Source organism: Typopeltis vanoorti, chromosome 3, assembly GCF_054136105.1.
Source record: "Typopeltis vanoorti isolate ZY-2024b chromosome 3, IOZ_Tvanoo_1.0, whole genome shotgun sequence".
Classification (NCBI taxonomy): Eukaryota; Metazoa; Arthropoda; class Arachnida; order Uropygi; family Thelyphonidae; genus Typopeltis; species Typopeltis vanoorti.
The window spans coordinates 80483810-80509554 of NC_143551.1; the positions used below are offsets into that span (position 1 = coordinate 80483810).

At 31.9% G+C, this 25745-nt stretch overlaps 1 protein-coding gene across 1 annotated transcript in view; it reads left to right on the forward strand.

Moving 5' to 3' along the window:
• LOC150108313 (plexin-B-like) overlaps window positions 1–25745 on the forward strand; it is a 352329-nt gene that overhangs the window by 186557 nt on the left and 140027 nt on the right. Inside the window, exons 6-11 of the mRNA XM_090415739.1 lie at window positions 134–234; window positions 7478–7622; window positions 11121–11280; window positions 15626–15722; window positions 18057–18165; window positions 21916–22044. Coding sequence (XP_090271865.1) covers window positions 134–234; window positions 7478–7622; window positions 11121–11280; window positions 15626–15722; window positions 18057–18165; window positions 21916–22044 — 741 coding nt within the window. The remainder of the gene's footprint in view (window positions 1–133; window positions 235–7477; window positions 7623–11120; window positions 11281–15625; window positions 15723–18056; window positions 18166–21915; window positions 22045–25745) is intronic.

Sequence of the window (25745 nt, forward strand, 5' to 3'; positions counted from 1 at the left end):
TGGTCTAATAATTTATAATGCAAACATTACAAATGCAGTGAAGTTCTTTACTATCTAACCGAGATCAATAGTTTATTCTAAATTCAAATGTATAGTTATAAATTTGATTTTTGTTCTGTAATTCTTCTTTTAGCTAAGCAAAGTGCAAGTGGAAAGATGCCAACAGTATGATAGTTGTGATCGATGTCTTCAAGCCAGGAATCCATATTGTGGTTGGTGTTCTTTAGAGAAGCGGTGAGTAGCATCTATTTCACTGGAATTTTGAAATCATTTTTTTTTTTCAGGTTAGATTATTAAAACTTTCAATCTTGTTTGTAATACCTTGCAAATGTATATGATATGCAATCAACTCTCTCTCTATAACAAATACTTCTATAGTGAATTCACTCACATAACCAACTGCTCATAGGTCCCATACAAAGCACCATAGTCTAATGCTATGCTTAATGAATTTCATTTAGCATGTATTGATGCTTTTGGAGGTTTGGCTGGGACCTTTTGACATCTGGTTGTGGTGAGTTATGTGATGTTTTCTATAGTTGAGTTAACTTTGTAACATATCATAAACTTTGTAACAGATCACTTTAATGAGAGTTGTCATAATCAATTTCTGATACATATCCTCAAAGGGTGTACAGGATAAGCATGAGAGTACTACACAATTAAGTTTACGTTATTACTAATGTCTTTATCAGCAGTTTTCTTCCGAATCAGTCTCTCACTTGTATCTTATATTATTTTTCTTCTAGGACACTTCTACACCATATGAAATATAATGATTATTAAATATAGACAACAGAATAAGCAAAGCTGATATAGTGGGGTAAACTGAATTAATAATAAAATTAATGAGAAAAATTAGAACACCAAACAATATATAAAACAGTGTTCAAACCAATTTTAGCTAGTGAATTTGAGAATTCTTTTAGAAATAAAACAATCAAAGACATGGGAATATAAGAGAGTGAACACATGGCATCATTAGAATTGAAGATATTAGTAAGGAACTTGGCATTGATGAAATGTGTGACATGACTAATCTAAGGTGGTAAGGTCACTTAAACAGAATGGCAGAGGAAAGGTTAGCAATACAGGTGTTTGATACTAGGATGGTAGGAAACAAGATTCACGGTAAGATCAAGATCTGGATAGAATGATGCAGTTAGAAGTGACTTGGAAGACCGAAATGTAAGATTTCATAGTATTACAGTCTCCACAAATAACAGACTAATTTGGATGAAAATTGACAAAAGGAAGTTAGCAATAATGCAAACTTTTCACATCATAGTACTACTATTATAGTATCCTTTGAGAGTACTTTTGTGGTTATTAATTATTAATAACCACAAATAGTCATAATAATTTTCTAGTTTATACCCGCATGGAAAGGAATCAGGTCTTATGGCAATCGAGCACAATATTTCATGAATACCTTCTGATCAACAACTACTCTTCTCCAAATTGTTTTACTGTTTTTTTTTTTTCATATCTTCAGTCTGATTAACAGTTACATTTAAATCTTGAAAAGCAAGACTTGATGAGTTTAGAGATCTGAAAAATAATATACCAGTTTAAAGGAGTCTTTCCCATTTCAACATTAAATTGTATATTCTTTATATAGAAATACTTAACAGAAGTATTTGTAGAGTGGAAAAGAAATATTAAAGTGATAATAATCTTATTTTCAGAGAACAATGATGATGTAAATCTGCTTATAATATTTTTTTTTACTAATATTATCTATTTCAAAAGATAGCATTTTACTCAGGAAACTGAGTAGAATTATCAGTAAAGTACCTATTTTTTATCTCATGCCTCCTTACTAAAACAAAATTGATTACTGATTTATATGACAAACATTGGATTCTTAACAAATAATGGTATAAATATGAACATATATACCTTTTTGCTTTTAATAAATTCTAGCAGTGTTGAATTTGTCCCAGTTTTTCATGTGATTTTTTTTCTTTTATTTCTAGCTCAATATGTTGTATAGTTTAATTTTTCCAATTACATGCTTAAGCATCATCACTGCGAATTTGAATTTAGCCTGAAAGTTAAAATACTTTAAGTACCAAGCACCTTTGAGTAAAAGTGCTTGGTACTTAAAGTACTTGGTACATAATGTGCCTTTTGCAGATATAAGCGTTGCAGATGATTTGGTGTATTTCAGCACATTTTGTAAATCTTTTATAATTTCCTGTATAAATTTTCCAAATTCCTCTTTAATAATTTTTTTTGCAGTTAAGCATTGGCTATCATTTTAGTCTATACAAATTTATTGGAAAACTATCTATTAGCTGCTGATGTAAACTGAGAAGACAGTTTTGAAGAACCATAATTACTAATGAGAATTGATTAATTAGGAATTTCTCTCTCTTCTCTCTCTCTCTCTCTCTCTCTTTGTATAAAGATTTTTGTTTCAGTTATTAAGTATAACTGAATATTTGTACTGTATCATAGTACAGTACATAAACAATGATGGTATTACGAAAAATATTCTGATAGGCCTTATTTAAATTTTAAGCTTTTTTTTCCCTTTTTCTTTTTTTCCACATCCCAAAAATGAATGTTTGTTATTGGGCAGAGGGGGGGGGGGGGTAGTTAATTTTGGCATCGAGAAATACTAATTGTAACTACTATTTATTTGAATGGATGCTTGTGTCGAGCCTCAGTTAGTTTCAATAATGTTCTTTGGTCTGAAAGACCTGGGTTCAATTACTATCTAAGATGCGAAGAACATTTATCAGTGTTTTCAACTAAAGGTGGGATAGGGATAGCTGGTCTCATGGAGATAGCAGGGCTTTTTCTCCCAGAAACTTGAATGTTTCATCCTGTAAAACAGGCAAACTGACCAGACGAACATATATAATATACAGACATGGAATATGAGGAATACAATCCACAGCTTTCCAAGTGAAATGTGCACCAGTTTCTTATTGTCCATCCATGGTACTAGCATACTATAGGTTGACCAACCTCTTGTGGTTTGATTCTCCCTTTAAAAAAACAAAAACAAAAAAACATTCTGTCGGATCTGGTTTTGAAAGCATGCATGGTATGGTGTGGATCTACACATAAGTGTAAAACAGACAGAAGCTAGTCTGTTTTATGTGGTTGACTTTGTTGAATGCAGCATTAAAAACCTGAATTTCTTGAGGAGGAGGAGAACTTATTTACCTGTGTGAAAGATTGATTAGCTCTAGAATCAGCTGAGAAAATGCGTAGCAAACATTCCTCTCTGTCAATGACTAGAATCACTCTTGTAAATCTTCTGGACACACTTAGTGATGGGCACGCCCTGTACACCCGTTCTAATAGGTGTACAGGGTGTGCGTGCATGCAGGTGGCCAAATCTCTAGGGCGGCCGCCTAGAGATTCGGATATAGCCTATAGTTAATGTATAGTTGATTTCGATATAGCCTATAGTTAATTTAAAAATATTGGCAATGAAATAGGAACGTAACATTGTTAAAACTTATAGCGGTGCTAACTTCAAAATATCTTCTTTGGGTTTCATTCTCTATCTCTTAAAAAACCTCACTCAACAAGGAATGTTCGTTCAAGTGAACCATAGTTTTGGCCTAGTTTTTTGCTACTAAAAAATACATAATTGGGAAAAAAAATGGAATTACAATTTTTTTTCCTAGTACGTGTTATAAAATATACCACCGTCTTTCAGATAGACCTGACAGACAGACAGGTGGATGGACAGATCGGAGTTTTTTCAGAATCTGTACAGAAAGACTTAAGTCAGTTTGGGTCATTACAACATTTATTTATTCATTCAAAAAGAGAAAAAATAATTTGTGCTTATTATTATTATTATTACCATTATTATTAATGTTTTTTATTATATGTTTAGATATGTTGGATAGGAAAACTAAACATCTGTCTAGTGCTTTTTATCACAAAAGAAAGAATGAAAGTGATAAGGAAAAGGAAAAATTATGAGGATCCATACTGAAATATGTAAAGTTAGACGAAGATAACTCAACAACATCAATCACTTCAGAACCTTTTCCAGACAGTAAGGGCAAAATCAAAGTGGAATGTGAAAAATGAAATGAAAAGTTTGAATTTCGTTCAGAACTGTGCCAGGAGAAAGAGTCAATGCCGAAATCAATCTGTGGGGATAATTTACAAAGTAGACCTTCTGGTAATTGTGCTGAATTCACAACAGAATGTGATTTAGGAGATCCTTGTACCTGGTCATCTATTGTTAATAATCGGTTATTAGAACTCATTCATAAGGGACCTGTAACACCTTAAAATATAAACTTTATTAAAGATAACAATGGAAGATCATTTTCCACATCACAGTTTGTAAGACTCTTACCTAATGGTGAATAAGTTCAAAGAACTTGGTTAATCTATTCTGAAAAATCCAATAGTGTATTTTGCTTTTGTTGTAAGCTGTTTGCTTTAAAGAAAAACAAATTAACAGATACTCGGGTTTTCAGATTGGCGACATTTGGCCACTAATTTATCACGACATGAAACGAGTGTAGAACATATGCAAAATTGTAAAAAGTGGCATGAATTAAAACATGCCTTGACAACAATTGTACAATTGATAAAGAACAGCAACAGTATTTTGAATCTGAAAAAAGACGATGCCGAGCCATTATCAAAAGAATCGTTGCAATTGTACAATTTTTAGCAGGGCAATGTTTAGCTTTCAGAGGTACAAATAATAAATTACATGAAGCAAATAATGGAAATTTTTTAAAGGCCGTAGAAATTTTGGCCAAAATTTGACCCTATTATTTCACAGCATGTAAATAACATAACAGAATCTCAAAATTCTAGAAATTGTATACCCCATTACTTAGGCCATTCTTTTCAAAACGGAAATTATATCTGTTTTAGCAAACAGCATTAAATCAAAAATTAAGGAATTTGTAAAAAAGGCAAATATTTTTCTATAATTCTCGACTGCACTCCAGATGCCAGTCACATTGAACAGATATCATTTGTAGTAAGAATTGTCAATATTGACACTTCTGACGTTGCAATTCAAGAATTATTTCTTGGATTTTATCCAGTTTCAGACACTACACGGGAAGGTTTATGTAATTATCTTTTAGGTAGACTCTTGATAGATTATGAGTTAGATATTCAAAATATGCATGGACAAGGGCATGATAATGGGGCCAACATGCGTGGCAGAGCATAATAGTTTGCAGAACACAATTAGGAAATTGTGTTCTGCAAATAATAGAAACTTTTTTTGTACCTTGTGCATCTCATTCTTTAAAACTTGTTGTAAACGATGCTGCCAAAAAACATTTGAAACAGTTAAAATTTTTTTAACATTATCCAAGAATTGTATACATTTTTCTCTGCATCCCCTTATAGATGGGATATACTAAAAAGCAATATTCCAAGATTGACACTAAAGCCTGTAAGTGATACAAGATGGGAGAGCAGAATAAAAGCAGTGTGACCTCTCAGATTGCAATTAAGTGAAGTCTTAAAAAGTTTAAATGATATATTAGCTGATAATTCCAGAGACATGAAAACAAAACATACAGCTCAGAGTTTGTTCGATCAGATTGCTTCTTTCAAGTTCATTTGCTCAATTGTTATATGGAACGATATTCTGTCAAAAATTGATGTCGTAAGCAAAATGTTGCAGTCTCCTGAATTTAATATAAATGAATCTCTTAATGTTTTGGGTGAATCTCGTTAAATTTTTAAGGACAGCTAGATGCGATGAAGCATTTAATACTTATATTAAAGACGCAGACATTTTAGTTAAAGAAGTAAATCGTAGTATCCGAATTTCCAGTTGTAAGGAACAGAACTAAAGTTCGCTACTTAGATTATGAAAGTCCAGATGAACTTGATGAAGAAATAAAAAATTCAAAAGAATTGTTTAGAATACAATTTTTAATTGTATTCTAAATAATTGTTAATACTGCATTAAATTCCATTAAGGAAAGATTTGAAATTCTGAATGAATATAATAATGTATTTAAATTTCTTCATGAATTCAGAGAAATGACCGAAGAAAAAACTAAAAAATCTTGTGTTGATTTAGATGTTTCCTTTCAAATTAATAAAGATGGTGAATATATTAAAGATATTGATGGTTTTGAGCTCTTCAATGAGCTGATAACGTACAGAACTTTTAGTGGTGGCAGTGGCATTACAGAAACTGACCCATTAAAAAAATTTGACATATATTGCAAAAAATAACTTGATGTCATCATTTCCAAATCTATTTATAGCTTTGAGAATTTTCCTCACATTACCCGTTAGTGTAGCATCAGGTGAAAGGAGCTTTTCGAAACTCAAACTTATAAAAACATATTTAAGAACATCAATGATCCAAAATAGGTTTAGTGATTTAGGATTGCTAGCAATAGAAAAGGATTTGTCTGAAAAATTAGAATTATCAAATGTTATTGATGAATTGGCAAATAAAAAAGCAAGAAGAGCAGTGTTCTGACTTAATGATTACATCTGTTTGATAAGTTGTACATTTTGCATCTGTTTGATATAATTTATACATTCATTGTACTTTTTCTATTTTTATAAAATTAAAATAAATAGCCTACAGTATATAAAATATTTTATGAATTTTCCTTTGTCAATTAGGCTACATTATATTGTCATAAAAATGTACTAATAGTAATATTCTGGGTTATGCTGTAAATTTATTCGCGATTTGCATTGTTAGGGTAAGGCTACACAAATTTTTTTTTTCGAACATGTACAGCAGTGAATAGAACATATGCACAAGAATGGTGATGTTCTGTACAAATTTTTTCCGTCAACGTGGCTATCACCATTCTTGCATATGTTCTATTCACTGCTGTACATGTTCGAAAAAAAATACTAGTGTAGCCTTACCCTCAAGAGCAGCCAATTATCTCTAGCATGCAGGCGTCTAACAGTCTAAAACCATCCCTGGTGATGGGATTAACCATAAGGATATGTATCCTCACTTTCAGTGTGATTGAATTGTGAACATTACCAATTATACTCATAATACTGATTTATGGATTCAACTACCTATTGGAGTTATATAATTAAAATGTTATTAATTTAAATTGATAGTTTTAATTTTATGACTTATTTAATCCCAAATGATAGCTGATTTCATAAATCTAATATAATGAGGTTATGCGCCATTTATCAGTTTTGTGCAATATTACATTTAACTTTGTTAATTATAATTCTTATAATAAACTTTTTCTTCCCATGGAAACTGCTAAACCATGAACTGTAAATTTAGCAGAGTTTTTTGTTGGTTATAATAGAATTCATTTCATACTGTGAAGATGTTGATGGAGGATGATTAAGGGAACGTAGTTCATTTTCTTTAACATTCACCATCAAACTTGTAAGCATTCATCTAAAATATTTAAAATTCTTTAAATTGTTTAAAACAATTAACTTTTTAATAGCATATGATTACTTTAGAGCAGTATTAATTTTTTATTATTTTTATTTTTTATTTTTAAAGATGTACAATCAAAGCTGCTTGCCAGAATGCCACAGGTAGTCTTATCGACTTCAGCTCACCTAGATGGTTGTCACTTAATACTCAACAGTGTATCGATTTCCAGTCCATTAGCCCAGAGCATCTTCCATTTACTAGTGTAGCTGTGGTAAGTGGTTTAGTTTGGATTTATTTTTTGCATCTTGTATTTGCATTATCCTTCTACTACTTTATGACATGCTAACATATATGGATTGTTATGAAATCTTAATGGAAAAAAGTTAATCTTTCTTTTCAAGAAAGATGAATTTTATCATCTTTCTTGAAAAGAAAGATGATAAAGAAAGACCATAAAAACTCTTTAATAAAATAATTCAACTACTATGCTTTCATTAAAGTTTCCATTAAGCAGAGTGAAATAGTATGCTCAAATGAGTTACACGACAATGCCTATTAGATAGTGTGATCAACGGGTGTTTTGCCATACTTTTTTGAGATAGAAACTTGAGTTCAAATTCTCTGACATTAGAAACATTAGACCTTCTAGTGATAGTACTGGTCCTTTTTCATTTTTCATCTTTGTCTATTTCCTTCTTTATGTAGTCTTAATGATACTTCTTGTGAATCTTTTTTTTTACTGTCCTATTTTCCAGATTGCCATTACTGGGATCCAATGCCATGTTTGCTGTGCAGGGTGACCTATGGACATCTGAAAAGGAGGAAGAGTCCTAGTAGTCTTGCACTACTTCAATCCCTACTCCAGCACACAGGTGGTCCTGAATGGCTCAGCCAGATTCATATGGCTAGTGGGCTTGCATGTGTAGGCCAGTGGTGTTGCAGCATGTCTCTTTTCCAGTAGTCTGGGGATAGCCTGGCTCTTTCCACTTCCAAGTGCAGTCATTGCTTGCTGGATAGTGGGCATCCATGTATGTGTGTGGCTCCATACTGAGTAGGGAATTTTGTCACCCCCCCCCTCCCCCACTGTTTTGAGAATGAATCTTTCGTTCTTAAGTTTTTCAGTGACCTTCAACAAGACTCAACCATAGGAATCATCATAACATCAATAGACAGTTAACATCAACAAGAAGAAGAAGAAACAAAAACATCAGTGTTACCTACAAATACACTATATTTTCTCATTATACATTCAACAAGTGAATCTCTGATTGGAAAAACCCTTCTTTATCCAGAAGGATTTAGAAGAGTTAGCAGGATCCCCAAAAGCTGTAAAAACTCTATTCAAGGGATATTGAAACATCCAGAAAACATCATTTGGGAGAATGCGAGTCGTTAACCCCCCACAAAACTTTGAACTTTTCTCAAAGAGAAGTATCGGAGCAGGACCTCCTTGATGTTCCTGATGAGGAGGTCTGTTCTGAATTAAAAGATCAAGGGGTGATAGCCATAAGAATTTTCATGTAGGATGAGAATTCTTATGGCTATTCGCTCCTTGATCCTTCTTATGCCTGAATAAGGATGGTATTCCTGGTGTCAACTAGGAATATCATCCTTATTCAGTAAGGCTCTATATCCTTAAACCCTTGTGCATCTTTAAACATAAGAAATAGTCATGTTCAAGTTGTCTGTTGCTGCTCTGCCATTTGTGCTTGATGTGGCAGTAAAAAGCATGAGAATAAAAATTGTAATTGCGAAACACTTAAGTGCATTAAGTGTGAGAAATAATGTCCAGCCTTCTCTCGAGCTTGCCAAAGGTGGAAGGATGAAAAGTTTATTATTATTATTCGTGACACCTCTGAGGAGTCCATAGACTCGCAGGAGGACACCCACTGTATAACTCTGTCTTCACCACTACAATCATCCACTGTACAACCAATCATCTACATCAATGCCAGCTACTGCCCACTATCACGACTAGTATTTTTTTTGTCTGTAAATTGTATGTGTTCTGAAGGGCCGATTTGTCTGTATGCGGGATGAAAAATCCGAGTTTCCGGGAGAAAAAACCTGCTACCTCTGTATAAAATCGGCTAACTCACCTTCAGTTGAAAAAGTCCATATAAAGATTCAGAAGATATTAGTACTGAGCAGACCATATATCAGGAGATGAAGATGAAAGTGTACCAACAACAATTGACGGATAAAATCTGTTTTATGCTGAGTTGGCAACAGTACAGAAAGTGTCAGAGGGGGACATTATATATATACATATATCCTGCCTTCCTCACAGTTAAGCCATCCTGAGGGGTATGATTTACTCGCAGTCTCCATAGAGTGAATTAGAAAAAATAAAATAAAATGAATATTGTATTGCTTTTGAAAACACACCAAAAATGATTCTACTCCATCAAAACCCACTAGTAAGAAAAATAATGGATTGTGTATCCCCAAAGAATAAAGGATATTCCTCCATATCCTTAGAGGGATGAATAATACTGTTATTTCTATACTGTTATTACTATAATTTCCATCCATTTTTGTCACCAATCAATCCCGTGCTAAGACTAGTACAAATGATAATCCTAATTGTAGCAGAAGAAGGATTCTTAGGACAATTCTATCTCATAACATCAGTTGTGCAATAAGCTGGCCACCTTTATCACTTTGGTGTCAGTAACTATCCTTACTATATTTGACCAAAATAACATGTCTGCCAGACCATCTCAAATGGCCAATTATTTTTTCTCCATATTGGAAAAAATTAGGTGCTGATGCTGCATCTAGGTAAACTCTTTTCCTAAGATACCATAAGAGAAAAATTAATATTCTAGTGGAAAACATCATGGCATGTAGAGAACAATAACAACAAGCCAAATTAAGCCTGAAATTAAACTTTGGTGCAGGCCACTCTCTGCAGGGTTTGTTATAGAGGAAGTTGTTCTTGTTTGGCTCTGCATAGGTTAACCCCCCCCCCCCTTTTTTTTTTTTTTTTTTGATTGGTGAAGATATGCTTGGGTGTAAGTATTGTTCATCTACTTCATTCATCATATTTTAATCAACTGTCCTCATTATACTAATGAGTAGTGTCATTATTTCACTGGTTCACTTTAGTAACTTAGCACTCTTGTAGTGAGTGCATAGACATTAGATGGAAAATTATTTTTAATTTCATTTATTATAATCATGTGTATATCACTATATACAGTGGTTTTGAGAATGAATAACCAAAAGAGTCAAAATAAATTTAAACCTTCAGGCACTGAAAAGATGAGAAAAAATATATGGATAAGTCATGGCTCCATACTTAATCCATGAGTTACAGCTCTAATATGGAACTATGACTTGTATTCTCTTTTCCTCAGATAATAAATTAACATCTGTAAACCCCAGTGCATTATCTGTTATTTCAAAATATGAATATTCTAATGCAAAATATGATTTCTATTCTACTTTTTTTTTCTCTTCTCTAACTGTTGAGTCGTAAACAGAACTCCTTGTGGAAAAGGCAGAATTGCAAATTGTTACTATTCTAAAATCTGAAATTCTGATGGGAAGGAAATAATGAAAAATTTGTTCTGTGTGCTCTGATTTCCATCCTTTTTTTTTTTTTTTTAATAATAATTATAAATCTTGTTGGTGAGTGGAAAAGGAGAATAATTAGGTAATTAATGCTGAGAGAGAGAGAGAGAGAGAGAAATCAAGTTTTCTGTAATATTTTATTGCTGAATATTCTGATTTTGCTTGTAATTCATCAAATAATATTTTACAGGTTGAACTGGTAATTAATCAATTGCCACAGTTACCATATGGAGCTCATTATCTGTGTGTTTTTGGCAACAGTACACCTGTTCAGGCAACTGTCACTCATAATGGACTTGCATGCATGTCTCCTGTTGTGGCTGATAGACCACTGATATTGCCTGAAAAAGGTAATTTATATATTATTATTATATATATATGTGTGTGTGTGTGTAATGGTTATTTGTTATGTATTAAGGCTTAAATGTTGGGAGCACATCATATTGGAGGTTTAAAGAAATATTTACAGCAAGGGATTAAAAACTAATTTTAATGCTTCCAATATTTCATCTCATTCACTGAGATATCTTCAGGGATTACAAATAACTTTTATAGCACACACACACAAAGACAACACAATACTAGGAGTTTGAATCATTTTGTTTATAAAAATTATTCAGCTGAAGCCAAAATTGAACTTCATGTACATTTTCTTTCTGTAGACATCCCATATTTCATAAAGTTCCATCTACCTAGAATAAAGTTATTTCAATCTACTTGAACCAGCAGGCTGCAGATTCAAATGGTAGACATAGATAAGTGCTACATATCTAGGAGACACTTGTCTTTAGATTTACATCTCAGTGACAAATGGTTGGTATGCTTGAGGAAACCTTTTTGATTTCTATTCTCTTTTGTCACATCTTCTCATGTATGCATGGTTGGCTGAATAGATATTCTTTGCCCTCCAACCAATAGACAGTCGGTTCAATCCCATTATGCCATGACTGTTTGTATAAATCTTAAGGTGGCAAATTTTGCAGTAGAGACCAAACATGAAATTTGATGAGGTTTCGTGACTTAAAAAAATGACATTGACAATGATAAAAAAAAAGAAGTAGTAGTACTTCTTTTTTACTAATATACTGAGACATTCATGTATCTCAGTATATCTGTTCTCTGAATGTGCCAGTTTGACTTTGAGGAAATATTGAATGTAGGAATTTATCTTCTTCATTAAACACTATGCATTTCCTGTTCCAGCTTCATTAGTCCTGCTGTTTTATCTATCTTTTTCAGTCTTTTTTTTTCTTCTTTGATCTGTATTTATCCAGTTCCTTTGCAGTCAATATCTATTTACTTTATTTTGTTTATGTAACATCCCCCACCCCTACCAAAAGTTTTAAACCTACATTTGCACTTTGAATGAGACAAGGATTTGTTAATCTGAAAACTCAGCTCTAGAGATCAAACATAATACTTTTTCATGCCACTTCAAGATAATAAGCAGAGCGGGTGGTCTTGCAATGGTGATGAAATCATTTATCACCTATAAATATGTATTACTTAAATAAATGTTCCTTTCATTTATTTTTTGTATTGGTTGATTTTTTTTTCCATTTAAATTATAAATATTTGTACATTGCTGTTCTTAAAATGTCATTTCAGCTGATTGTTTTGTTTTGATTTTTCTTTAATATCCATATTTCTGATCTATGTATAATAGAATGGGAGCAACCTTTACTTTATAAAATTTAAGCTGGGTTTTGTATTTTGTATTTTTTCTGTTTAACATCCTTTAAATTGGTCCACTGATTTTCTGACATTTATTTATTTTTTCTACAAAAGCGACCTATATCCTAAACATTATTTTCTAAGTGTTTAGCTGTAGGTTACATTTCTGGTAACAAACTAGTATCTTCACTTAAATTGGATTTATGTGCTGAGGCTATAAGCCTGATTCTGTATTTTACCTACTAGAACTAGGGATCATTTGTTATTATTTTTTACTAACAAAAGTATGTGAGCATGAAGCTTGATTGCATGAGAATATGCTATGGATGGAGAAAGTGATGGTTCAACTTATAGCCAAATCTTACTGCAGAAATGATCATTATGGTAAACTATAATGATTGTATAAATTACACACTGATAGTGTTTTGTTTAAAGGAAATTTGCGATAGCAACCTAATCATCAATATTGGTTTTCACTGTAATGCATCATAATCCGTTATGATCTGTATACAAGTCTTAATCCGTTACAAGTCTGCAAGATTCCCTGACTAAATTGAATAACTGTTGTAATAGATATGGTATGAAGGTCAGCAATAAAAAGACAAAGATAATGAAAATAGGCAGAATCGTTGAAAATGTCAACTGCGTTGTGAACGGAGAACCTGTGGAACAAGTAAAACATTTCAGCTACTTAGGCACGGTTTTTAGTGAAGGTGGTAAATTAAATATGGAAATAGACAACAGAATCAACAAAGCTGGTATGGTAGGAAGTCAATTGAATAAATTCACATGGAATAAGAGAGAAATTAGTCAAAAACACTAAATTAGCTGTATACAAGACATGTTCAAACCAGTTTTAACTTATGGATCTGAGAGCTGGGTCGGAAGTAAAACACTTGACCAAAGACTAGAGACCGCAGATATGAGAGTCCTTAGAAAGATTAGAGGCATGAACAGATGGCATCAATGGCAATATCATATTAAAAACGAGGATATTAGGAAAGAACTTGACATTGTCAGCATCCAGGAATGCATTAGCAGAGCTAATCTCAGGTGGTATGGTCATTTAAACAGAATGGGTGAGGAAAGATTAGCAAAACAAGTGTTCTCAGTGTTCTCTACCAGGTTGGCAGGAAAATGACCCAGAGGAAGACCAAGATATAGGTGGATTGATACTCTACAAAGTATCTTAGACGATAGAAATATAAGATCTGATAATGTTGGAGTCTTGACAAGTAACAGACTGATTTGGAGGAAAATTGTAGATAGGAAGTTAGTAATGATGTAAATTTTTCATGTAGTACTTATCATATCCTGTACACCCCTTGAGGGTACATGGCAGGAATTTGATGATGATGATGATGAGAGGAGAAAGTTTGTATGTGTAAGATAGCCCACCTTTCAAAGAGAAAAATGGGGAAAGATGTCTTAGTGCTAGGCAAAACTGGTTTTGTTCATTATGAAAGAAATTATGGAGACTATACCATATTCATCTGAAATGCAGGAGCACAAGCTATACTGCAGAAAAACAGTTTTAACCCATCATTGATCCTGGCCTAATCCCCAGTGGGAAGGTGAACACTAATTACTATAACTGATTTTTAGGTTAGATTCACTGGAATTAATTACTTATGGTAGTATTTAGTCAATCCCTCTTTAGGGGCTTGAACACATTCTGAATATATAAGGAATGAAATTCATTATACTGTTATCAACTACTTCTAGATAAACATCTGGTTTTTGAAGTGCTATGTGTACTTCAAGGTTATACAGATATATTCATCAGAGTAATCTTGATGTGAAGATTGAGATATTGAGTAAATATTTAAATTAAAGTTATTACCCAACCATTATGGTGGTCTCCATAATATTTTTCATAGTATTTGCTGAACCACGTGACTATGGAAAAAACAAAGAAACAAAAAAAAGAGACAACTTTGGGTATATGCTAAGTGAAGACACTTATAGTCAACTCCTACTTCATGCAAACATCGTTATGACAAATTGCGATTGTTATAATATTTAAGCCTAAGATATACTATTATGATTTTAAAGGAAATTTACAAGCAAATAAATCATCACTATGGGTTCATCACTATGATTCATTGTAATGGGAGTTAGCTAATTTGAGTCTTTCTTCTTTATTTTTTTTTAAATTAAAAATGTCAGTTTTGTGGGATACTATGGCATTTATCATAGACATGCTGATGTAATACAGTACATTTTATATTACACCCTCGCTTAAAAGAGGAATAATAGGGAACTTTGAGATTACTGACATTTTATTGAGAACTCGTCCTTAGTTCAACAATAGTTTTTCTATTTTCTTGTTTTTAAATTAATTTGTAAAATTGATTCTAAATCATTGAAGTTAGAGATTTTTAAATGTTAAACTGAATATTTGTGTGATTGAGCATTGTTTACTGTATGACATGTTATATAATATATTGTTGAATTTCTTAAGTGTTTGTATATGCATAATACTTTATGAGGTGCTATGTTTGTTTTTACATCATTTGGAATGAAATACCAAAGATGTACCTAATGTTACTTTATTGGTGTAATGTTAAAAATATGGTGAACAAGTTTTTTTTTTTTTTTAGAACTGCTGAGTATGGTTTCTAAGTGTATGTTTTACTTTGAATTACTTTTTTTTTTTAAAATAAAATAAAGTTTTGTCACTTTGATCAACAGTAAACAGTTGTTTTCTATATTTCTAGAATTTATTTAAATAAAACTTGACAGAAATGAATATTTTGTTTCTCTATATAACTTACTTTTTTGTAATTTTATATGAAATAGTAACAGTAGTCAAGAAACTATTATCCATAAATTGTCCAGACAAGATTTTATATATTTCAAATGAACCATAAGGGAGATACAGAAAATCAAAGCATGGATCTCATATAATAGATATATTCCTCATGTGAGCAATGCTCTCTACTTCTCTGGCCATAAAATCACTTTGATTGCCTAAGAGTGCATTTTATTCTTCCCTTATGTACAATCTCTTCTTTCCAGATCATGTACTTGTGGACCTGGCTGTGAGATCCAGTGAGACCAACACAGATTTTCTGAACAGACTTTTTGCCTTTTATGATTGCAGCATACATAAATTGTAAGTAAGAAAACTAATATATTAGAGACTATGATTTTTTAGTTATTCATTATAATATATTAAATACTGTTATCTGTTAATTGTGAGATTTTATGTTTCATATAAATCATATGTAAACATGCTTACATATGATTTTCTTATATATGAAAGAAAATCATATGTAAGCCAATATGATTTTCTTTCATATTGGCTTACAAGAATGTGAGGCATGGATTCTACTGCAGTGATGTTACTTAATTTTAATATCAATTTTAATATGCGATATCAATAACAGTATATGACGTTATCTCTACTTTCTGCAATAATTCACATTTAGACATTCTTTAGAAAATTCCTACCATCTGAAGGTTAAATTAAGAATTTAGTTTGAAGTTAGTTTAGCTTTTTCTCACCAAAAGAAATCATATTGGTTACTTGCTTTTAATTGGATGAAAAGGCAGAAATAAGGTTATATCTATCACAAAATAAAAGGAAATGTACCAGCTACATGTTGGTTTAAAATAATAATGAAACAGTAAAATCTTCTTTAAATTCTGAAATATAGTGTATTCATTTGAGATAGTCAGAATTAGAACAGCAAGAATAAGGAGAAATTAAAAACACATACATAGTAAAGAAAGATAAAGTAATATTTTCTTTATTTTTTTTGCTTACTTAATTTACCAGCTCTCCAGACTGAAGGTTTAAATCCCACTGTGGACATATCTTTAGATTGCCAGGTGTACCGTGTGCCACCACTGTCTTGGAGACCTGAAATCCTTGAAAAGTTCTGTTTAGTTTGTAGAGTGTGGGTTCCAGATGATTTAATACTTAGCCTACCCACCATACTAATATACTGTAAATTTAAAACCTTTTGCAGTGATGAAGTTTTTTTTTTTTTTTAATCAGTCTTTAATAATACACTAGAACAGTAATAAAACTGACTAGTTTCTCAGTTCCTACAATCCGGCAGCTTCAGGATTTTTTTAATGAAAGAACTGTAGAAAGCAGTTGATGTTAAAATATAAATCATTAGAAGAGAAATAATCCAAATAAACACAAATCAAATGAGACTGCAGTAATGCATGGCACACACATGTGTATGTGGGAATTATATTTAAAAAAAAAAAAAATAGGAGTGGGGGGGGGACTAAGAAATGTCCTTTCAAAAGAAATCATTATCATCATCATCAGCTGGTGGAATAAAGATATGAAGAAGATGCCAACATGGAAGATCAGTTTTATGGTACAGGAAAAGTTAGTGATTGGGAAAGGGATAGATTAGTGTTCAATTGGTTTTATATGTAACATTCTGAACGTTACAAATTGGGTAGTGGATATTGTCAGATTATATTTTAATTATGATAGCCTCTAAACAGAAATGATGAATTGTTTTCTATCTGTTGTATTTCTTTGTATTTATGATTTATCTACTTAGGAGAAATGCTTAATTATAATTGGTAGATAACTCTTTGCCTTTACTAATGTGAATTTTTGCAGCATTCTTTATAAATTAATTTTTTTTACTCTTTATAAATTAATTTATACACTATAAATTAAAATGTCAAGAAATACTTAGTTTAATCCTTTATTCAAGTAAACAAACAAAGTTTGCATGTGAAGTTATTTACTTACACTTGGATAAAGGATTAAAGTAAGAATATAATTTCTTGGCATCTTTAATACATAGTATAACCAAGTGGAAAAAATTTCAACATCTATCTCTAATCCAGAGTGTTATAGTAATAAGGTGTGACATCTTTTCATACTTGTATATGGAAATATGACTTCTGCATTACTTCAACCTTGGTATCACTTTTGAGTTTGGCTCCCATTGATGAGACTTCAATAAAGGTCAAAACCGGTCTTGGTAGTGACCCTTCCCATAATGCATAGCATTATTCATGTCCGTAATGATATGAGCTTTGCATTATAGGATACTAAGGCAAGTGATGTGAAGCCTCTGTATACGAGTTGCCCAGTCGGGAAGTTACTTCATGTGCAAACTTTGTTTGCTTACATGTGGATAAAGGATTAAACTAAGAATATAATTTCTACACATCTTTAATTTATAGTATAACCAATTGGAAAACCTTTCAACATGTTTCCCTACTTATATTGTGATGGGGGAGGAAGTTCTAATATACTTCTTGCAGGGTAGTCCTGATTTTTTTTTCTGTTGTCCCAGTCAAACTAATCTATCATGCAACCAATCCTGAATCTGATCCATCCTAAGTCATGAATTATATGATGTTATGTAATTGATTATAATTTGTAATGATCAAATAGATCAACACTCTGCTGTTTACTATTTTTTAATTGAATAATGAACTGTTTTTAATTTTATTTTCATAGTTGTACATCTTGTGTAACCAGTGCTTGGGCATGTAGCTGGTGTCCTCACGAAAATCTTTGTACAGATAATGCTTCATTATGCTCAAGGATTGTTATCACAGGAGAAAATGTGAGTAGAAGGATCATTTTAATATTGTTGAGTAACAAATATACATATATATATATATATATATATATATATATATATATATATATATATATATATGTATTCATGAGCATTGACTCGGTTACTTTGATACATTTAGAAAGATATTTAATGACTAAAAAACTGAGAATTAATTAAAAACTTTAATGATAAAAAACACAACTAGTTTCGGCTTTTTACAACCTTCATCAGGTATCTTTTTAGGAAGAGGAAACAATAATAAAAACTGAAGATTCTAAAAAACTGAGAAGCGCAGATAAATTGCAGTACATAATTGAAATAAAAAACGTTGTATTAACATTCAAATTGTTCTATTTTACGTGCCATTGTTTGTTGTATGCGTGGTAGCACACTCTCGAGAACACCAGTATTGAATAACAGCAGTATGGCTATCATTGATGTTATAGCATAAATTGTTGTTTAAATGTTCAGGATTAAGGACGATCTCCCTGGATTCCACTATCTTTCTTTCAAATTCATCATGGCAGCAGAGAAGAGAATATGGCTGGACAAGGCACTGGCATGTGATCTTTTATAGGTGATGTCTGTTTTATGTTCCTCCATATGAAGTTCAATGGACATTAGTTTGACCATAATAAGGAACATTATACAGTCACATCATAGTTTATATACGCCAGGATATTTCAGATTGTGATGCTTAGGATGGTTTATAAGAGATCGGATTTTTGGAAGTGTAGTGAATAACATCCTGATGTTGTACTTCTTAAGGACTTTAGCCAATTTTTGGGAGACCGAACTGATGTATGGGATTGAGATGCTACCTTTAAAATTGGTAGTTTCTGTATTGCGGTGCCTAGGAGGATCTATAAGAAATTTCTTAATGGTTTTTTTATAATATCCATTTTATTCAAAGACATGTGAGGTGATTAATTTCTTTTTGAAGTTCATCTGGATCGTTTAAAAGAGAGCGTGCTCTGTGTCCCAAGGTGGAAATAGTTCCGAGTTTTTGTGGTGGAAAATGATGAGAAAGATTGTGAAGATATCTATTAGTATGCGTTGGTTTTCTGTACATAGAGATTCTAAATTTTCCAGAGCAGCATGAAAGTTTTATATCCAGGAATGGTTGGGAGCTTTCATGCTCTAGTTTGGCTGTGAATTTTATATTTGGGTGTTGGTTATTGAGATGATGAAGAAAATCCATGAGAGAGTTTTTGCCGTGACTCCATATAATAAAAATGTCATCTACATAACGCTTCCAAACTTTTGGTTTAAACAAAAAGGACGATATAGCTCTTGTTTCAAAGTCCTCAAGATAAATATTCGCCAGAATAGGGGATAAAGGGTTCCCCATCGCCAAGCCCTGGTTCTGTTTATATCGTCCTTTTCGTTTAAACTAAAAGTTTTGGAAGCGTTATGTAGATGACATTTTTATTATATGGAGTCATGGCAAAAACTCTCTTATGGATTTTCTTAATCATCTCAATAACCAACATCCAAATATAAAATTCACAGCAGAACTAGAACACGTAAACTCCCTTTCCATTCCTGGAAATAAAACTCCGAATGTTGAAAAGTTTCGATGTGTGAAAATTAACGATAATTCATGAATACTTCCACATTTAAAAATACAGCTTGGTCACTGACATTTGCTACACAGATGTCATTTTGTAAAAATAATCATAATTAAAATTCTGAATATTTTTACATATTGTTTATGTTAGTATGTTTATTAGTTTTGTTTTCATAACACGCATTGTCGGCACTTGTGATGTGCCCATTATGGAAATTGTTTTGTTAAAAGTGATATGTAAAGCAGTTAAAAATTTAATGTACTTACCGGATTTGAATAGTTGTGTTACTTTAAACAAATTTTATTGTAATTTAAAATTAAGTTTTGTGTTTATTATGAGGACATTCTCTTGTCGCTAACGGAGACAAATTGTCAGCCATTATTTATACCTAACTTCTTGCTTACCAGTTTCATGGAGTGCGCATGCTCGCCGAGAAGTTTGATGAGTGATTGACAGCTGACAAGAAAGCGTTTGGTATCTGAGTAACGGCTGTAAACAAGATAGCGTTCGGAAGGAATTTAGAACACAGGCCAGCAGATATTTAGGTTCGGAGGGACTTTGCTATTCACGTTCTAAAGGAATGTTCGAGAAAACTCTGATTAGGAAGTTTCATCTGTATTTAGGGCGCCGGATCTGACTATTATTTCTATTGAAGAAAAGAGACAGAATTAATTCAGGAAGAATTAATGTGTGCTACATAAGTGATGAGAAAGGATCCTGTAAAAATGAAGAATAAAGTCATATGTCTTTGGAGAAGGGCCTTCACAGACAGAGAAACTGGCTATGAACATTTTGTCATTTTGAAAAAGTGTTTAGTCTTAAGTGTAAGTTTATTTTAAAAAGGCCTTGGATCCAATTAATTTGTAGTTAGTTATGTAATATTTGTTTGAAGTGTATATATATTGTTTTTGTTTTATTAAATGTGTTTATTTTGTATTTTGGTCTTGAGTCAGTGATTATTTGGATTCTGAAAGAAAGAGTTAAGATCATTGCTCCAATTGGAGTGAACCCTTGTGCATATAAAAATATATAGGTACACTCGGAAATTTATTCATGAAAAATGCTTAGAAAACTAAAATGACAAATTCCAGGAACAAATTCCATATGGTGAATAAAATTCTCATTTTATTCACCATATGGAACACTTATTCACCTCCCATGGAACACTGGTGTTCCGCAGAACACAGAAACCCTGTGCTAGATAAAACACAAAATATATTTGTATTTTAATTATAGCTAGTGTTTATTGTATACATGCATTCTGCATTTGATTTTGACAGTTGTTGGTAATTAAAACGTAGATGTTATTCTAGAGTACCAGACTAACTATGGAATCAGCTGCAGAAAGGGGGGGGGTCTAGGAAAGGTTCCTTTAGTTATGGACTAGAAGCACACTGGAATAGTTTTTTCTGTAGATCTAGCACACCAGATCTTTGTAAACCAAAAGCTTTAAGGAAGAAGATAAATTAAATTAAATAGACAACAGAGGATATGTTCAGCCAGTACATATTGGTGGTACTCAAGCCTGGTACTCATGCAACTGATTTGTTATAACTCTGATTTTTAAATTTTTATCATTCTGTTATAACCCTGGTGCTTTTTTCATCAAAATACATGCTTTGATTTATTTAGTGTATGCTAATATTCTTTATAGATTTCATTTCACCTTTAAAATGATCAGCAAAATAGTTTTTTTATGTGACTCTCACCCATGAACAGTTTTTGTAAACCTATAGTACATTCATACTATGGGTGAACTGAGGTTTTTATATCTTATTCATTATTAATTTTGTATATAATATTTTTTCATATAGTCTGGATACTCTTCTCTAGAGACCAAACATGGCACTTTTTCAAGTCACTTCAGGCTACCAATAAGCAGAGTGGTGGTTTCATATCCAGCAATGCAATTCATCTTCCACCTAAAGATAACCACAAACATCCAAGTACATGGTTTGAACCCACTGACTGGGTGGATGGAGATATGCTAATCACTCAGCCAGCCAGTTAGAGATATTGATATCAATAAGTGTTTTTACCATATATAGGTGTATATATATTTCTGTATTCCACAGTTGTATCAATGATGTTTTTAATATTTTAGTTGATATATATTAGAAATATCTTACAATTTATTATTATTTATCTTGGAGTGAATTTTTGACATTCTACTCATTTATAGAATCCTCAGAATTCTTTAATCAAGGGAAGACAACACTGTCCAAGTTTTAGAATTGAAGATGAAATTCTTCTGCCTAATGGTGTTCGAAAAGAAATTACAATTGAAGTAAAAAATTTGCCTACCACAACAGTAAGTATTATATTTAACATCAGTTTGTTTTGGTCATTATCTATCTGCTTATTTATGTGTTCATGCATATGACCATTTAATAAAGGTATATAATCATGTTTATCATGAAAACCCCCAATATTTTAGTGAAAAATCCTCCTTCTTTTTATATCAACGTCAGTAATCATCTGAGACTAATTAGTTCTCTAATCTCTACCATATGAAAAATTATTGAAAGCAATTTTTTCAGTTATTGATGAGATATAGGGGTTGAAGTAGCTTCCTATCAACACATAACCATATTACTAACCATATCAATCCACCTAGATCAGCGGTCGGCAACCTTTTTGTAGTGAAGAGCCATTTTTGAAATTATATCTGTTAAAAAAAATTTAGGGAGCCGCATGCAGTGATGAGCAACCAATGGTCCGTGGGCTGTATGTGGCCCTCTCAGGTTTTTTGTGCGGTCCATGGTGTTCGTTTTGTATAGCAGAATTAGTATATTTTAATTAAAAATCTATTTTATGAATGCTGATTTTTACGTGTATTTATTTGTGCAGGTTAAAAAATTAAAATATACCAATAATGGAAAATAAATTAATACTTTCTTATCAAAGAAAAAGAAAATATTCTTTATGCAGATCGAACCGAGTATTTGATTTACTATTTAATTGCTGCTCATCACTGGTTTAAATTTAGAAACTACATTGAAAAATATTATTATTAAATTATTTATTCAGTTTTTTTTTTTTTTTTTACATTAACACGTTATCATACTTGCAAAAAACACAGGGGTGGCATGTCACATGAAATTATATGATATTTTTAAATATCAAATAATAAAACAAAGATTTCCTCCTTACAAAAACATAAGTATAAAATCCAATAACATACCTATTTCTTTAATTTTTTTAATTTAAAATATCTTCTTAGTGCAACTTTTGCTGTTGAACTTCTTGGGATAGTTTCTCAATATGCGGCGAATACGCCGTAACTTTCATTTTCAAACATGATGGACTCACGTTGTTTAGTTGGTTTCTCAACTTACTTTTAATAAAATTCATATTAGAAAATATTTGCTCACAGAAATATGTCAATTGAAATCGATAGAAGTCCAAATGTGCATGTTTTTAACTGAATGTAAGTGTCTGGTAAACAACTCCACATGTCAAATACAATCTGATATTGCTTTTTAAGATCTTCTATTTCAGACCATTTGTGTTGTATTGCAAGGGTAGATTTTTGCCTTTCCAACTCCTCCAGGTCAGCTTCAAGATTTCTAAATTTTGAATTCCACAAATCCTTGGTTTTCAGGTCCTCTAACTCAAGTTGAAATGAAATGCAGCCTCATCAATTCCAACAAAAGGTGAAAAATTTAATTCAGCAGGATTAATTTCAAGTGGTCGCATAAAAATGACATAGTTGCCTTGTTCTTTCTAAACTCCTCAAATCTCCCATTAAATTCAGATCACATATTTACCACAATTTCTTTGAAAAAGATTAAATTTATGGAATTATTATCAGCTTATTATTGTTGATATTTCTTCAACGTAGGAAAATGTAATAATGTGCCTTTCTCTAAGTCTGTCGCAAACAAATATAATTTTTGTTCAAACGAAATCACTTCTTCTAAAAGCAAAACTGCTGTATTTCCCTTTCCCTGTAGTTTCTTATTTAGTGTGTTTAAATGGGAAGTCATATCCACCATAAAGTAGAATTTTTGTAACCAATCTTTTAACTGTGCATATTCAAAGTCTTTTTTGTCTTAGAAACAACTTAACCTCTCCAAGGCAGGTGGCAAATTGCATGAACACCGCACCTCTGGAAAGCCATCTTATTCTGTTATGAAAAAGAAGATCGGAATATTCGCAATTGATTTCTTTAAGAAGTTCACAAAATTGTTGATGATGTAGCGGTCTTGCCATTATTTTGTTAACAATTTCTACAACCAAATCCATCACCACTGTTATCTCTTTTGGAAAAGTTTGTGCACAAAGTATCTCTTGATGGATTATGCAGTGAAAGGAAAACATGTCATGTAAAATTTGTTTTTTAAATAAAGAAACAAAACTTTTTTTTTTTTTTTGTACCTTTCATGCTCGGGGCCCCAAAATAACGCAATAGATATTATTTTGTTAATATTAATACCCTTACTTTTCAAGCAAGTGGTAACAGCAGATTCAATGTCTTCTCCACGAGTTTGTCCTGTAAGTGGCAGTATATCGAGTAATTCTTCCTGAGGTCCTTGAGAGTTTATGTATCTATAGATAAGTACAATCTATGCAATGTTTCATCACAGGCAATGGAGAATCCTGGTGTTGAATTTAGATCTGTAACCTGCTGATTTGTTATATATTCTGCCATTCATATAGTTTTGTCTCTTATAATCTTAGCAGATAATGGCATGTCTTTTATTTTTGTAATTATTTCCGCTTTGTTTTTAAAATCGCAGAAGAGAAATTCGGATATTTTAATAAAACATTCTTTCACATATTCACCGTCTGTAAAAGGTTTTCCTCATTTAACAACTTCTTGAGTGACCACAAAGCTAGCAATAGTTGTATTTCTTGATGCTTTTATCCATTTGGAAAATGAACATTTAGTTAGGTTTACTTTGCGTTGCAGCTCTTCTACTGCCTTTTTCTTTCATCTTCCCGTGGATATGCTTTGTCAAATGTATCGTGTTTATTTAAAAAAATGTCTTTGTATATTTGATTTTTTATTGTTTGAAAGCTTTCCGTGGTATATTAAACACATTAGAAATCCTGCTGTATTTGCTACAAATGCGTAGGTTTCGGTCCATTCACTTTTAAACTCCTGATTTTCTTGTTCTATCTTTCTCTTCTTTGCTGACATTTTAAATACTATAAAAATATTTTTATTTTGTTAATATTTAATTTAATGTTACAATATTCACGTTACCTAACACAATCACCAGTAAATGAAAGCACTGCAACGTCCACTACAAAACTTTTATTTATTTTAACAAAGTGAGCAGATTTACAGACCACACCTGCACTATATGCGAAGACAATGGGCACGTTCAGACAGGCAAGCGTTATCGTAGCGCTACATGTGCTAGCCTAGCGTGACATATTTGGTTTAATTACATTAAACTTTAATAAATTAAAACAACATATATTTAATTAAAACTCATGCTTTTCTATTGCAAGTGTTATGTTTCTCATCATATTCATAAAATAATTAACACAATCCATCGTAGTAATTCTTACTACCGCATCATGAATCAAATCAGGAAGATTATCTTTCCATTCCCGAAGACAAAACCGCTCTCACATAAGATTTTATCTTCGAAAAAATGTTTTCTATATGATTAAGCATGTACGAATATGGTGAAAGTAATTTTAATTGGTTTAATTGGTATGAATAATTGAAACAAATATTTGACAAATCAGTGGGTTTATGAATTCTTGCATTATCCATGATAATCCAAGACGAATGTAAAGAAGGATTATCGCATATGGTTCATGTTCAGAGAGTTCGAACATGAAAGTATTAAATTTTTCAGCATCACATGTACTATTTTCATTTGTAAAATATCCTTGACTTAATGTAAAATGTCCTTAATTTATTGCAAATTCTACATTTAGTTTCTAATTTAATAAATAACATTCATTTTGCATTATTCAAAAATAGATTGTTTAATAACAAAAAGAGCTGCAATTATTCATTCAAATAGATGTATGTGGCTCCGGAGCCGC